Raw genomic sequence first — 17990 nt, forward strand, 5'->3', positions numbered from 1 at the left:
GCGTTCTCGAGGACAGGGGTTTGTGCTGCTCGCCGGGCTCGCGCTGGAGCTGTAAAGGATTTAGGGGGTTTCACAGGCGCACCCATTAGATCGCCTCGAGGTGCGCCCCTGTTAGCCTCAGACCTCTGAGCTACGGAGGTGAGGCTAACAGCCCCTACCCTTAACGCCCCCCCAAAAATTTCCCCGGACCTGAGGGGGTAATCCTCCAGCGAGGGGGGAACTACAGCACGGTTCTTCCGCCGACTCTTTCGACTCCCGCTGGCGCAACTACTCGATTCCCGAGTCGACTCCTCCGCTATAGGATCCGGAACAGCGCCAGGCAGGAGCTGGAGCCGGCGACTCCATTCCGAGGCCGCTTTCAAAGCCTCCCCCACAGGATCTTTGGGGCCTGTGCGGAATGGAGTCCGGCGAACGGCACACCCGTTGAGGAAATAATCCGCGCTAGCTGCGTCCTTGCGGTCGTTCATTCTGTCAGGGTGAGGGAGCGGACTGACTGAGGCGGACGCATTTGCTAAAACACGGTATATTTAATAAAGGAAAACAACAAAACAAAGAGACTTTAACAAAACGAAAACAAACAGGGAGCCAAGCAGGCTAAACTAAACAAGGGGAGCTAAACAGGGCAAACGGGACTGACAGACTAAAGAGTAAACAAAGGCACGAGAGAGGAAAAGAAACTACGACACGAAACAACAACTAGGGAAACGAAACGACGACGACGAGGGAAACTACGGAGACAGACAGATAACATGACCGACATGACAAAGGAGAAAAGAGAATGTGAAATGAACGACAAACAGGACGTGACACAAGAGGGCTTAAATACAGACACAAACGAGACACACCTGGACAGATAACGAGGACGGGCTGACACATGACACGGACGAGGAGGCGGGATGAGGGCGGAGACAAGGATATAAACAAAACATAGACATGTGCGAATAAAGCACATGGCGGGGACAACAGACTGACAGGACGAAGGCGTGACAGAAGCGGGGAAAGTAAAGGGAGAATAATACACTGTTTGCCAAAGCAAAGATTAAATAATCAATTAAACACGTTGGAGTTCGACCTTAAAATATAAAAGTGTTTGTTCTGTTACTATTGCAATATAATTTTGAATGTAGTAGCCATTCACCCCTTGTGGTGAATCAAAATAGTGTAGCTTTATTTTCTGTCTTTGTTAAATGAGTTGATTCAGGAAATGCTTCTAACACATGAGAGTGGTCAGACAGTACCAGTTGTTCATCTGTTTAAATCTGCTTTCATCCTGTGCTCTGATAGCATCCTCTGTATGTATACAGATTATTTTGTGCTCTTTATTGAGTCTGTATTTATATTGTACAGCATTTTTATGTTTTGGGATGTTATTAATATTAGTTAAAAAGGTGTTTACCTGGTAAAATTGCAATTCCATTTAATGTCAGCTAATCTCTGTGTTTAGATATGGAACTCGTTTGGACTAATATTATAATCCAGGAAATCTCATATCTGTTGTCAAAAGGAGTAATATTAGGCTGTATTTTTTCACAGTTTCTCCCTTTCTTAAACCTGTGGATAAACAAACTAAGGTCTAAAGAGTCATAGTTGAAGAAAGGCGTTCATCTGTCTGTCTAGTCACATCATCTCTGTGAATAGAGGACAGTACAGTGCTGTTATCAGACTCCTGCCAGTCACCTACACCAGTTCAAAGTCTTTTGTAAACAGAAGACCAGCAAATAAAAAGCCACAGACCTCAATGGTGTTCTGAAAGCGAAGATGAAGCTGATGCTGTTTTTCCTGCTATTTGTATTGGGCACAAACGCCCAGGATCCTCTGACTCCGAGCTTGGACATTTTGAAAGAACTGAGCAAGATCAGAACTCTGGAGGAGAAACTGAAAAACATGGAGGAGGAAATGAAGAAGATGAAGGAACTCAACACAGGTAACAGGGTTAAAGCAGGGCCTTACAGTGGCTACAGGGATACGTTAAAAATAGACATAGATTAGCATATCACCACTCTTCAAACGCTCTCCCTGTGTGTGGATGTTCAATGACTACATCATTTGAACACAGCAGCTGCCCTTCACACTGTTTATAAATCTCATAGTGAATGACAAATAGAAACGCTTCAAACTTACTCTGAATAACATCTTTTTACATTGATATCCACTGAACGTTAAGGTTTTTTCCTTCTTCTATAAAGCCAGTGTTTTCAACACGTCAGAACAGACTCAGATTAGTGTCCTGTGTGTACAAGATATAACCAGTTTTTCATTTCCACAAACAGATTTTAAATTCCGGAAAACAAGCTAACACAATTATAACCAAAATCTCTGAGTGATACAGTAATAAGTAGACCTCTTATAAAATAATTATGCTGAAAATGTTGACACTGACCTTGATTAAATTTATTAACTAAACTAATATACAAAGAAGAATAAGAGGAAGTGTTGAAGGGAAAATAAGTAAATCTAACAGTAAATAGAAAAGTACTCAAATGTGGCATTGTGTCTAATGGCTCAGACACTGGGTTTATTAACTCTGTTCATAAACATACACTTACATTCATGACAGTAGACCGCTCGAATCCAGAGAATCTACAGTTTATTCCTGTTACAAACGTAGGCAAATAAGGTCAGGTACCTCCACCAAGGACTCTTATTGGTGTACCATGGTGTTCCTGCTCAGGTTCCTGCTCTAATAAAATGGCCATGTGTTATTTTTGCCACTTTTCTAGGACAATTGTTAGATATTTATACTTATTTATGCAATTTAGACTTTTTTACATATTCATTGATATTCATATATTGTGCTACTTCTTCAGTTATATTATTAATTGATCTTTTTTGACATAGTCATGGTGTTTGTATTAGGATAAGTAACACAGTTGTGAATGTGTGGAACACAACTACGTATTCACAACGTGGTAAAAACCACTACAATAGTCATTTGGAACGTTGTGTAAATATTGTCAGAAAGTCAAAATGAAACACTTTAAAGGGTTGTCACAACGTTTTTATGTAACATTACACTACCATTCAGCAACAGACTTACAACATTCCAGAAGGCCCCTTTCATGTATTCTGCAACATTCTGACAACCTAAAAGTTAATTACCTAAAGTAGACATAAAGTTATTACTACATTACGCAAATACTGTTCTATATTTCTCATAGTAACATTGTGTCAGTGCATTTTTCCTGATCCACATCATCAATAATTCTAGTCTGTTACAAAATATGGAGATTACTGATATCATAATTTAATCTATGTCATCCATTTAGTTTTCATATTTCAGCATAATTACATGATAATGTACTTATGGCATAGTTTTGTTTCCAAAATTAGCAAAACATAACTACAAGCATTACACAAACATAATAAATATCAGACAATCACAATAAAATTCAGATGCAGTTTAATCAAAAATAATTTTACAAAAAGCAGATGTACGTTTATACACATTACACACAACAACATATACACACACACACACACACACACACACACACACACACAAACACATACTCTTTACAAAAGTTAAGCTCCATCCACTCACAATGAAGTTAAGAACAAGCTGCATTTTAAATACAGACCACAATAAACAGGAGTCAGTCAGAACAAAGTTCATTTATTTATTCAACAAAAACAGTCTGTTGAATTCTAAGGAACAGTGAGGTTGGAAAATTTTCATGTAGATGTAAAGAAATGATAGAGTTTGAGCCTTATAAACTCTGGAGTAACAAAAGTAACATAAATAACTAGGTTCAACTACTATAGATATCATATATATGAACTAATGAAATCATTGGCTGCATTTCAGATTCCACTGGGCCTGGGTTCGCCAAAGCCTGTGGGGAAAATAAAAGAGACAATTCTCAAGTGATGAACATTGCTTCTATCCCTATAATCATGCTAGAATTGCCATATAAAGAGCACTGTGTAAGATTTAGTGACATCTAGCAGTGAAATGGAAAATCCCACCCTTGTGCTGTACATGGCTCTCAGAACAATCCCCATCTTCTCTGCACCTCTCCAAGTTTGTAGTGGGGCTCATTCCTTGTTTTTTTAATACACAGATATCTGTCCTTACTTAGTGGGATTGTGTGATTGGTTCCTTTTGTAATGTGACTGCTTCAGCCTAGGCGTTACTCCCCTTCCCAGTTTGGTGCATGTACTGAGAGCAAGGCCAAAAACCCATGTCTCAAACTGCCGGAACTGCATGGCCAAACATCATCATCTATGAAACCATCTGAAAAGCTTTTATCTAATTTTTTATTACTTTGGAGAACGGCTGCTTGTTTGCGCGTGGTCATGCACTGTGAAATGCCATGCATCCCAAAAACCCCTGAGCGTTTATGTCCAACAAAAATAATGAAAAACAGCAAATGCATTATCCTATTCCTGACATTTTGTAAACCTACAGAAAAGTGATGTATGAAATTACAAACTCAATCCAAGTTTCAGATGGAGTTCTTGTATGTAAAAGTAAAGCAGCTATGAGCTTCTTGACCATCCAGTTCCAGAACCGGTCCTAGGTGAGGACTCGAGTATCTGGGACTGAAAGTGTGAAAAGTTAACAGTAAAATTGACTGACATCTGACTGGTGCATGGACCTCATGGAAGCTGTGCAGTGTTTTTGCCTCCTAAAAGTATGTTTTAGCTGTCAAACGACTGTTGAGACTTTGCAATGGGAAGCTGTTATTGACACATTATAATGACTAGATGTCGCTTCTTGCACAAAGCAAGTAGTTTGGTCACAAGTTTGAATGCAGAGAAGCTGTGTTTTCTATTATTCCCCTAAACATTACAATAAATTTACAGAAGATCTAAGAGCACTAAATAATTTAGGCACTTTTAAATAGAGACCATATACAATCTTTTCTATTTAGCTTTTCAGAATTTCTCTGATGTGGTGTAAGCTTTCCCACACATAAAACAGAAAATGTAGACAGTTGGAAATTAATTATTGTATGTGTGTGTGTAATGTGTGGTAATGTCTATAACCTAATAATAATATACATATTAAAGGATATATGTATTTTTTGTTGAAATATATGTAATGAAATATACCTAACAAATATGCCCTAACTAGAAATATCACTCTGAATGGAAGGAGGTACTGATGCACCAAGTGTCTAAACATGCTAAAATCCCTCCTGACCAACCACCAACAAAGTTAAAATAAATGTATATTTCATAAGAACATAGTGTGATAAATATTGAGCTGAGATCTGATGCTTGTATGGACTACATATTAGAAATGACAATTTTATGAAGCATGAAAATTGACTGATCATTAAAAACCATTTAAAAAATGTGAGATTTCGGATGCCATTTACTCAAAAACTATACAGTAATATCACTTTATATTTCATAGTATGGTAAACTCTGAATTGATAACTGTTGGATTTATGAAGTAACTATTACAATTTTACTAAGTCTAACCTCTCAGTCACTAGTATATGCGCAGTCTGCAGTCAACTTTTTGCCTTGAATAGAAATAAAATGAATACAACCCAATCTCTCCTTTTTGTTTTCCAATTATAAACATCAATCATTTAGCTGTTACATACATGGAGGGTCCATGAACTTTTTGGTCATTCTATTTTTTTTATATAAACGAATATAAAAAAAATAAAAACGGATGGTTATTTGATTTTCATTTCATACTACAAATCCATGTAATGTAAAAACCAAGAATGTCTTTTTTCTTAGAAATCAAAACTTAAAAGAGTAAGAAAAAGAAAAACAGTCCCATCTTTTTATTTTTCTCAAACCTAAGTGTAGCACCGTCATCAAGGCAACTCAAAGCGTGTAAATACAAGGCGCTCACTTTAATATTTTTTTTTACGTTTGCTTCAATACGTTTACTGTTTTCAGAGCTGTTAGTTAGAAGGATGGCTTTAGATCCACACTGTGAAACAATTGTACACATGGCAAGAAGGGACTATTCTACAGCCATCTCTTGTCTATTTCACACTGTTATTGAGAAGAAAGGGATTGGAAACTGATGGTGAAGCCATCCGTGCTTCACGTATAGGTACAACATTCATTCATTCATTCATTATATGTAACCGCTTATCCAATTTAGGGTCGCGGTGAGTCCAGAGCCTACCTGGAATCATTGGGCGCAAGGCGGGAATACACCCTGGAGGGGGCGCCAGTCCTTCACAGGGCAACACAGACACACACACATTGACTCACATACTCACTCCTACGGACATTTTGGAGTCGCCAATCCACCTACCAACGTGTGTTTTTGGACTGTGGGAGGAAACCAGAGCACCCACGGAGGACCCGGAGGAAACCCACGCAGACACGGGAAGAACACACCAACTCCTCACAGACAGTCACCCGGAGCGGGAATCGAATCCACAACCTCCAGGTCCCTGGAGCTGTGTGACTGCGACACTTCCTGCTGCGCCACCGTGCCGCCCAGTACAACATTCCGTTTTTTTTAATTACAGAGTACACAACATCTGCTTCAGAACACATAGAGAATCAGAAACCCATGTTTGAGCAACGATGTCTCTATTACATCACTATGCATGCAATAATATATTTGACTAAAATTAACAAGTCATTATGATTAGTTTTCTATTCAAATACCTTTAATGAGACAAAACACGTATGGTTTATTTCATATATTTATGGACCATTATTTATAACAACACATATTATATTATATTAAACTCCGGTCCCATAACAATGTGAAATATCGCAGAGATGGCTGACGAATAGTCCCCTCTTGCCATGTGTACAATTGTTTCAGAGTGTGGGTCTAAAGCCATACTTCTTACTAACAGGTCTGAAAACAGTAAACGTACAAGAGCAAACATAAAAAATTTTTAAGTGAGCACATTGTATTTACACGCCTTGAGTTGCCTTGACGGTGGTGTTAAACTTGGGTTTGAGAAAAATAAAGATGGACTGTTTTTCTGTTTCTTACTCTTTACAAATATTTATGTTTTGATTTCAAAGAAAAAAAATGAAATAATGTTCATTTTTACATTATATGGATTTAGAATATGAATTGAAAATCAAATAACTACCCATTACACATTTTTTAATGTCTGTTTTTAAAATGAAAACAGAATGACCAAAATGGACACGGACCTGCTATTAAAACTTAAAAGATCAAATAAAAATGACAGAAATGTACAAATACAGAAGAAAAAGATTATCCTATGACAACCCACAATAAAAAGAATTTATTTTGCTTTAATCCAAGGTGAATTTGCTTTTTTACAAAAACATAAATATCCAAGATTCTAATTATTGGTTATCGTATTGGCCCAAAAGATAAAAAACCTACTTCTAATACCTAATGATGCTTTTCATAATGCTTCTTGCACACAGATTTGTAGTTACAGGTGATTATACTCAAATAAGCATATGGTTTTGTACTCTATATTGCATTTCTGCTAATAAATCCCCTAAATCTTACACACTGCATGTTTCACTAGATTTTTACTTACATTCCCTTTTCGCTGCGCAAACCCTGATGCATGCTTCAGAGTGTCAGCAATGTGAGCCTCAATGTCTGCTGCGTTTGACCCTGGTTGACTTCTCATCACTGCCTCTGCATAGATGAAGCATACAATTTTAAACCCAATCAACACTGTTTTTTTCATAAACATCTAAGCTCACAAGTACAGAGACAGAGAAATACACTCACTCATCATTACTCTGTAAATGGTTAAAATTTCACTGTTTTTCCTTTCAGACTAAATGGAGCCCATGTTCTTGAGGATGCCATTGTGCGCATTACACATCTTACTGAATCTCCAAGGGAATGTTCCCCTAAGGTGGCAAGATACTTGACCTATGAAGAGAATTGTATAGTTTACAGTTTTATATTTCCTATTTATTGGAAATATTTCAACTTAAAAACAATGGTTCTTCAAGGGTTATTTATGACAGGTTTAGTCCAAATTTCAGACTTACCTCACACACATTATCGAAAGTTGTGTGTGAAAGGATTGATGGTGCGTATGAGAGGTTTTGATGGTGTGAGTGAGAGAGAGTTTAATGGTGAGTGTGACAGGTTTTGATGGTGTGTATAAAAGGGTTTGATGGTGTGTGTTAGAGGTAAGTTTGAAATGGTTATTTAGTAATGAAAATGGTTTTATATAGAACATTGATCAATCAAAAAACCTTTTACAGATTAAAGATTAAAGGGTTCTTTGCATCATGAAGGGGTTTTTCAGATTGATTGTAAAGGTTCTATAGACGGTTTCTGTATAGTACCTTTAAGAGAAGTGTTCTGTATGGCACCAAAAATGATTCTTCTTTTGTTACAAACTTGACATCATAACAATAGAATATTACTTTTCTGAAAAGAACCATCTATTTGCACGTTCTCCATCAATCTGAAGAACCCCTTCATGATGCAAAGAACCATTTAATCATGCATTTCTTTGAGTGTTTAGGGTTCTATATAGAATCATTTCCCTTAATGAAGAACCCTTATTGAACCATCAGTTTTAACTGTGTAGTTGTCTATGCTGCATTTAATATGAATATGTAATTCTGAATTAATTTTATGTCATTGGATTAATTGAGCTTGTCACTATTTTTCTTTCTTCTTCTTCTTCATCTTTCAGCTTAATTTCAATCTTATTAAAACCCTCCATGTCATCCACAGTGACAAAAAAGTGTTTTGTCTATTGTAGTCATAGGAGTTTTGGAGTCACTCCCATCATCCTTTTACCACACTAATACTCGTTTAAAATGTCAAAATAACTTTAGGACCAACAAAAGGGGCTGGCGAGTATTGGAAGAGGTGTGGGACTCGAATGCCCTTTAAAATTCCGGAGTTATACGTTCTGTTCAGTAACATTAGCTAACATCATTGTACAAATAATGCTGATAAACTAAGCAAAAATACTGAGATATCTATCCAGAATTGTCTGTAAATGGGGACTATAGTAGTAGGTATACAGTATACAACATATACATTCAAAAATGTACTAAAAAATTATATTTTATGGTCATAATTTTTAAATCACTCACCTGAAATCCTGTGAGACTTCAACACAACAACGGATCTTCGCCAACTGACAAAAAATTGCATTTCTCTCGTGCCCTCTAGGAGCAGGTTGCAGAGAGATGGACGCAAGGTTGCAGCGGGACCAGTAGAATCTAATTCTCGCAGTTGTCATAACGTACTTCATTGGTTATGTCGGCACCAACTCACATAATTCATAACTGCAACTTTTATCAATAGGTTGATAGAAAGTAGATGCAGGGTTTTATTGCCACCAACCTTAGTGTAACATATTAACAACATAGTAAAAGAGTAGCTGTTAAGTAACGTGGCCACCAACATAACCACACCTAAAATACAACGTTGTGTGGAAGTTGTGTGTTTGCTGGGTTGGGGTTAAAAATCTGTTTAACAACTGGTGGTTTGCCAAGAAAACGCTGTGCAAATCTCAATGGACCTCCAACATTGTCTTCTTGTTATCTGTGTTTGGACATGTTAGAATTCTCATCAACCAGTATTATCATGCTGGGCAAGCTAAACCAGCCCCAGGCCAGCATAAACCAGTTAAACCTTCATAAAACTGGTTCAGAAAAACTAAAGAAAAAGACACAGATTAACATATATTGTGCTTGTGGACCTGATGTGCTCAACCAGTAATGCTGGGTAAACTCAGACGTATATCAGACAAAACAAACAAAGCCTACCCAGTAAACAAGGAACGGCCCTGGACGTTCAAAATAGGTCTAAATGTAGTCTGTCCGTCAAGGACATATTTTAAACGTCAATGGACGTCCAAAATCCATCTTAATAAGTTAGTTAAGTGGAGACCAATTAATAACGTAAATGGACGTCCAAAATACGTCTAATAGTCGTCTTTTCAATGTCTGTGTTTGGACGTCTTTTCAGCTTTCATTTTCAACCTTAAGAGAACGTGGATTAGATGGCAGTCATTACGTTATTTCAACGTTGAACCAACGGCTAAATGTTTACTGGGTATAGTATATTAATTCATTTTTTTAAATTGTAAGCCAGAACAGACCAGCTGGTTTAACAGAACAGACAAGCTGTAAACCTGTTTAAACCAGCTCAAACCAGTATAAACAAGCAGGGCTTTGCTTATTTAGTTTCACTTTGTAACATGTTCTGACCGAAGGAATTCTTCTCCTCCAGGCCACACGGTGGCATTCTCTGCCTTCCTGCTGGATTCTTCTCAAGGACACACCAATGTTGGACCCTTTGAGACATTAACCACAGTCATCTATAAACACGTGTTTACAAACATCGGAGAGGCTTACAATAAAAGCACAGGTAATTAATACACAGATTACATGATATTCATCCAATAACTGCCCAATAATCAACCGATAATTACAATGTATTTAGTTTTTTTTGCTGAACATTTACTATTATCCAGCGTTGACCATAATTATTATTTATTAATATCATCACAATATAATTAATTAATGATTACCAGATAAAATACAATATTTACGCCTTGTTTACTTAAAATTACTCTGATATTTATCCAATATTTTCCAAAAATATACTTATTATTTGCCTGATATTTACCATGTGTTTACTTAACATTTCCTTATATGTATTTACCTAATATTCTTTTTGTTGTTGTGCTGCAGGGGATTTCACGGCTCCTCTGAAGGGCGTCTATGATTTCCAGGTGTCTTCCAAAGCGAAAGGAAACAATGAAATATATCTATTAACGGGTTTGTTTAAAAATGATGCTCACGTTACATCCATTTACGCCAACCAAATGTTTGGTATGTACAGCTCCTCCAACGGCGTGACTCTGTCTCTGGAGAAAGGAGACCGCATTTCTGTCCGTCTCTACCCTTCCGCCTGGATTTTCGACAACGGCGCCCACCACCACAGCTCCTTCAGCGGACACCTGCTCTTCCCACTGTAGAAAACCCCTCCGAAAAACAACAGGATGAGGCCTACCGCCGGCTGCTGTGGGGATGTTGGTGTTGCCGCAGTGACACCACTCTCTATTTATATTTGTTTATCTACTAAGTTTCTCGAGATTGGTTTCAAACATAATCACTTCCTAAATAAAGCAACACCTGCTGCCCAAACTGATGTACAGTTCATTAAATCTGGAGGATATGATTTGTCTTAAAAACACTTTGATTTATTTCTTGAAATAATATTTACCTCTCTGTTTTTAGCAATTACTAAAGTTAATTTATTGATGACATGAATAAAAAGATTACCCCTATGGAAGCCACAGGACTGTAAAAAAATACACCATTCAGTCATTTCACATGGACCAAGCACATGGTAAACTAAGCTCTGTGTAGCTGCATAGTGCATTTCAGTTGATAAAATTAAAACTACACACAGATGGTGTACTAAATGTTAGCCAGGGAGATGAATATACATGTTTTTTTTATTCAAAATACAGGACACATCTGAGTATATTATGACCTACATTATGCACTACAGTGTGGCACGGTGGCGCAGCAGGTAGTGTCAGGGATCACGGAGCGGACTGACGGAAGCGGACGATCTCGCTAACACACAGTAAAGTTATGTTTAAGACAGGAAAACAAAACAAAGACAGGCACACTTGGACAGGGAAACACACACAACAACACAACTTGACTAGGGGAATGAAACGAGTAAGAGAACAAATGTCCGACAAGAGGAAGTGAAGGAAGGGGACTTAAATACAAAACACAGACGAGACGCACCTGGAACAGATAATGAGAGGGCAGGGTAACAAATGAGACACAGACGATGAGGCGGAACAAAGGTGGGACTAGAGTAACAACAAACAGAGCCATGTGCTGAGAGAGCACATGGCCGAGAAAACAGACATGACAGGACGAGGGCGTGACATGTAGTGTTGCAGTCACACAGCTCCAGGGACCTGGAGGTTGTGGGTTCGATTACCACTCCGGGTGACTGTCTGTGAGGAGTGTGGTGTGTTCTCCCCGTGTCCGCGTGGGTTTCCTCCGGGTGCTCCGGTTTCCTCCCACAGTCCAAAAAAACACACGTTGGTAGGTGGATTGGCGACTCAAAAGTGTCCGTAGGTGTGAGTGAATGTATGAGTGTGTGTGTTGCCCTGTGAAGGACTGGCGCCCCCTCCAGGGTGTATTCCTGCCTTGTGCCCAATGATTCCAGGTAGGCTCTGGACCCACCATGACCCTGAACTGGATAAGGTGTTACAGACAATGAATGAATGACTGAATAATTGAAGTGAATTGAACAAAAGCGATGAGAATAGAACTGAAATCACCAGTTTGAGTGTGATTCTGTTCCAGAGTTTAACGGCTCCATTGTGTGACGCAGAGATAATGAATTGATCAGTGAGACACAGAACACTGACCCGGTCACTATGAGTCTACACACACACACACAAAGTAGTGCAACTGATGGGTTGTACTACTTTGTGTGTGTGTGTGTGTGTGTGTGTAGACTTATAGTGACCGTGTAGTACACCCCATCAGTTGCTGGTCATTTAATTACATGCTGCTTTACAGTGTATTATGACAGTTACAAAATGTCTAAGCAAAAAGCACTTAAAAAGATAATAACTGCATGTCAGGTATACAGCAATTGGACATGGAGTCATTTAATGTCACACTGTGTCAGGAGAGAATTCACTATCATGTAGGACTCTGCGAACCCCAGCCATCACTTCTACAGTGTCTTTTAATCAGTCTGGAATACCGCACCAGCTGCTCACATGTCCAGCTACTTTCCCAGGCCAGTCATCCTCTTGAACACTGCACCATATAACAGAATAACAATGTGAGTTTGCTATTCACCCTTAAACTCACAAGCAGTTCTTAAGTAGAGATCATCTCCCCGAGGTCAGATGGTCCCGCGTGGGGCAGTTAGGTGTCACGCCCTCGTCCTCTCAGGTCTGTTTTCCCCGCCATGTGCTCTCTCTGCACATGGCTCTGTCTGTTATTGTCTCCGCCCTAGTCCCGCCTTTGTTCCGCCTCCTCGTCTGTGTCTCATTTGTTACCCTGCCCTCTCATTATCTGTCTCAGGTGCGTCTCGTCTGTGTTTAGTATTTAAGTCCCCTTGTATCACTTCCTCTTGTCAGTCATTCGTTCTCGTACTTGTTTCATTCCAGTTCCCAGTCTTGTTGTTTTGCTTCCTTTGTCACATTGCTGAGTCCAGTCTGTCTGTCCCTTGATTCGATTTGTTCTCTGTCTATTTTCTTCCTTGTGTCTCTCATTGTTTGTCATTACCGTTCAGTCTGTTTAGCTCTTTCTGTTTAGGTTTCTGTTTAGCTCTGTGTCCAGGTTTATCTATTTAGTTCTATGTCTAGGTTGAGTCTGTTTCTCTGTCTGTTTAGCTCCCTCTAGGTTTCTCTGTCCTGTTCCCTCTCTATCTGTCAAAGTCTCTCTGTCTTATATCACGTCAAGTCATTGTGTTTTATCTAAATCCTTAGAGAGAGAGAGAGAGAGAGAGAGAGAGAGAAAATATGGATGAATTCTTCATCTTCAGGACATCAATAGTCTGTTATATTGTCTTTAGTGAGCTTTTCAGATCTTTGAGAGACTTTGAAAATAAAGAGATAATATCCGCGGAAGGAAGCTAAACGTCTAGTTTTTCCACGGTATGGAAGTTGTGTTCGTATTTCGACAGAATGCAACTACTGCACCATTTAGGGTGAAACAGAAAATCCAAATGAATCGATTACGGATTCTTTGTATCTTGGATGTGTACTCTGAATTTTTTAACTTGCATCTCAGTTTGGCCTATCGACTTTGTCGAAACAAATATCAGTGCTGCAAATTCAAGGGTGGTAATATTTCAAAGTCTGATGAGATTTGCTTCCATAGAGATTCTTCCGGTGGTGGTGGCAATGGGAACTAGTAACGAACGAACCGGTTCAAAGAGCCGGCTCTTGTAAGTGAACGATGAGAGCCGGTTCCAGTCTAAGGCCGAGCCATTTTTTCTAAGGCTTGTCATTCAACTAATCAGAGAACAACAAGCAAATGTACCAATCAGCGAAGGGTTATACCACCAAGCAGGGAGGGGAGGGGAGGGGAGAGGTGGGTAGCATCTGCTTGGTGGTGTGTGCTAGTGATGGGAATTTCGGCTCTTTTTGGGGAGCCAGCTCTTTTGCCACCCCTCATGCAAAATTACATACATTTTGCATGACTATAGGGACGAAATATTATTGTACAATATTAAAAATAATAAATAGTGTTGAAATGTCAAATTGTTTTATGGCTGTCTTGTAATAACTCACTGATTGCACTCAATCAACATTCAATTGTATTAATAACTGGATTTTTATTTAAACACCTTAATAAAAAATCATTTGTAAACTCTGAAATATAGCCAATGGAGCCCAAATGGTAGGTATTACAAAATAGCGTATCAAATTAAATAATCATCCATTTCTGGGCAATAAAATAAACAAATACTCTGCAAAGTGCAAAACAGCAACATTCAACGGTAGTGATTAAAACAACCACAAGTGTAAACAAATATTTAACTGATTTAACATTTTCTTCAACTATTTTTTGGAAGGCAGATTGGCATTCAGGAAAACTAAGTGTCTCAGCTTGGAGGGTTGGAGCTTGCTTGTTGTTCTGATTGGTTGAATGACAAGCCTTAGAAAAAAATGGCTCGGTCTTAGACGGGAACCGGCTCTTTGAACCGGTTCGTTCGCGACCGACACATCACTAGTGTGTGCAGTGCTCGCACATGGCAAACAGGAGGAAGGTGTAAATGGAGAGCCGGAGGGAGAAAAATGACGGAAAGGAAAAGAAGCAGTATTTGGCTGCATTTTAAAAATCATGATGACGCAACGGCAGAATGTCTCATTTACAAGACCAAAATATCTTTTCGAGCAGGCTCCACTAACAATCTTCATAGACATTTGAGAACGATACATCCAGCAGTTCATCTGGAAGAAAGGCAGGCTAGCATGCCAACATCTGTTCCATCACTTTGCAGAGTATTTGTTTATTTTATTACCCAGAAATGGATGATTATTTAATACTAAATTAATATTTATTTAGTAATTTTGTTCTGTAGTGGAAATAAGTGGTAAAACAAAGAGCCATCTAGGAGCCATAAGAGCCGGCTCTTTATGAAGAGCCGAGCCGGCTCCCCAAAAAGAGCCGAAATTCCCATCACTAATGGGAACTTCTCTTACCCAATTGGGAAGATTCACCAACGACAGACAAGAAGGGGGGGCTGTTTGCTGCCAGAAGAACCTGTAAAAAAGGAGAAAGAACACTGTCATGGTGTTACATGCCAGAAAGGCTGTCTGTTTTGTTTTTTCTCTCCACACCCCTTTTTCCTTGCTCTCTTAATCCTGTCCTATTACAGGTGATCAACAGCAACCCCTGTATCTGACCAATGAAAGGAGCTGTTTCTGGAGTGAAGGTGGGGAATCTGGTTTAAAGGTGGCCCATGATGTAAGAAAGGAGAGAGAGAGCTGGGGAGAGGAGGCCATGGTGTGCTTGTTTGTGGCTTGCTTGCTTGCTTGCTTGCTTGCTTGCTTGCTTGTGGCTAAGCTCCTTGTTTTTCCTTGTGGAGTTAAAGTTATGTAAGCAAATGTGATTATGTGCTAACCTTTAGTTGTTCACTACCTCAGTGTGGACAGGTTAGAAAAACACCCAACAGTACTGATAGTAAATTATTGTATACACTAGATAAGGGGCAAGTGCTACTCATGTATTTTTTTCTTCTTCTTAGGGAAGTTAGTAGGCTACGCAGGCAAGTTGTTTTGTTCTTTTCTTTTCTTTGGCGCTGTCCATAGTCCACCTGAGTGTGTTGGCTATGTGAATTAACTCACCTTTGTACCTTTTTGTGGACTCTAAGTGTAGCTTCACTTGTCAAGTTATCTTGTGCTCTTTCTTTCTTTTTCCATGTTTGTTTTTCTTTGTATTGTTACCTGTGTTAAATTAAATCTAATTAAGAGCAGCAGATGTGTGGGTTATCTTAACTGTCATCAATAGTACCTGATTTCTCACACAGCTCATGTTATGTCCTCTCTTACCCCTGGTCATTAAAAACAAGCATAGAGAGAGGATGTTAACACATTGCTAATAATGTAAACAAACTTAACCGTACAGTGATGTGATGGTGGAAATATGCTGAAACAGTATGTAGTACAGTGCTGTAATGTGTTGACATTATAATTGTGTTAGTAGCTCACCCTCTCAGGCAGAAATTAGTTTACCCGGAGGCGGGGCTTAGACTTTATATATGACTTCTGGACTCGTCCCCAGGATGTTCTCTTTTTGAATTGTTTGAGTTTTATATTTTACACTGAAAACAATGAGTGGTGCTTCCAAAACATCCACAAAACCCTCCGAGGGCTCATCTGAACAGGTAATTGTTTTAATAGTGTGGAATTATTAGAGTTTTAACATAGAACATTAGCATAGAACTCTAATATTAAAACAATAACTTTGGTCATACAGAAACAATGGGTAATATCCAAAGCCTGTTAGTTATTTATGATTATTTTTATTCTCCATAAATGTGGTTTAAATGTAAAGAAAGGGCTCGAGTGGTTTGGTGTGATAAACCCAGCTGGAGAAAGTTGTTCAGAAACCAGATGTCCACTTCAGTTAGTATTAAAACTAGCACTAAATGTCTTCAGATTTTCCACTATTCTTCTTCATCTTAAGCTTCATTTTTTTTAAGCGGTAGAGCACACTGGTGGTTGTAGAGGGAACATAAATGTTTGTGTTGAGCTGACCATGGTCTGGAGCTTTACCTGATGTTATTGAGAATTATTTAATTTTGAACTGAGTGTTTGTTTTCACTGGTGTAACATTTTCTACCCATTACGGTGCTGATTTAGTGGTCCAGGAGACTCTCAGACCAATCTCATACATTGTATATAGCACATGTGTTACTCTCAGCCAATCAGATCGGTGCATTGTGATGAGGGCTGAGACTTGAGAAATTAGACTTACAAGACAGGGCTCCAGACTGCAAGTGCACTTTCAGCTGGATATTTCTTTTGGTTGGGGGACTATTCTCAGTCCAGCAGTGACACTGAGGGGTTCAATAACTTCAGCAGCACAGCTGTCTGATCCACCCGCACCAGCACAACACACACTAACACACCACCACCACGTCAGTGTTACTGCAGCGCGGAGAATAATCCACCACCACATCACACCTGCTGAGTGCTGAAGAACAGGGAGAAGGGGGAATAAGAAAGTATGCAAAGCAACAGATGGACTACAGTGTGTAACTGACCGGAGTGGACAGTGAGTGTAGAAACATGAAGGTGGTAGTAATGTAATGGTTGGGGTTATTTTTAACCTTTTTAAAAAGTAGTGAATTAAGTGTTGAACACATCACCAATTTTGTAAGTAAATATATTTCTAAAGGTGATATACTAGAGGTTGGTGACAATCCACCAAGTCCATACATTGTTTTGTATAATAATGGGAAATGACACAGGGAAATAATATTGAACACATGACGAAAGGGAGGTGCAAGAAGTCATGGAAAGTCATGACACCAGCTAAAATCCATCAGTGATTAGAAAGTAATCCTGCCACTCAGTGAAAATTAATATCAGCTGGTTCAACTGATGACCTATTAAAAAGGTCTCATTACCAAGGTGCCACACAAACAGCTCATGATGGTAAAACCAGTGAGCTCTCTCAAGGCAATATTGTTGCAAAACACACTGATGGCATTGGTTACACAAGAGTTTCTAAACTACTGAAGGTTTCATTGAGCACTGTTGGGGCCATAACATCATTTCACAAAAACGGCCACAACCAGGTGCTTCCCACAAGATTTCAGACAGAGGACTGAAAAGAATGATCAGAAGAGTTGTCCAAGAGCCAAGGATTGCTTGTAGAGGGCTACACAAAGACCTGGAATCAATAAGTAATGAACTCAGCCATGGCCTTAATAAGCAAGACTCCATTGCTGAAATAAAAGCATGTTGAAGCACGATTAGTTTGCTCAACATTTAGACAAGCGTACGGCACTAGCACACTTCATATAACTGAAGGAAGGATTAATGGACAAATTTACTGAGACATTC

The 17990-nt window shown here is 39.0% G+C and overlaps 1 protein-coding gene across 1 annotated transcript; it reads left to right on the plus strand.

Annotated features, from left to right (window-relative positions):
* The first annotated feature begins 1758 nt into the window (after positions 1–1758).
* LOC136706657 (complement C1q tumor necrosis factor-related protein 6-like) lies at positions 1759–10895 on the plus strand. Its single transcript, XM_066680251.1, has 3 exons — positions 1759–1924; positions 10145–10282; positions 10609–10895. Exons 1-3 carry the CDS (start codon positions 1759–1761, stop codon positions 10893–10895), a joined length of 591 nt encoding a protein of 196 aa, XP_066536348.1.
* The last annotated feature ends 7095 nt before the right edge of the window (positions 10896–17990 follow it).

This window comes from Hoplias malabaricus, chromosome 9 (assembly GCF_029633855.1).
Source record: "Hoplias malabaricus isolate fHopMal1 chromosome 9, fHopMal1.hap1, whole genome shotgun sequence".
Lineage (NCBI taxonomy): Eukaryota > Metazoa > Chordata > Actinopteri > Characiformes > Erythrinidae > Hoplias > Hoplias malabaricus.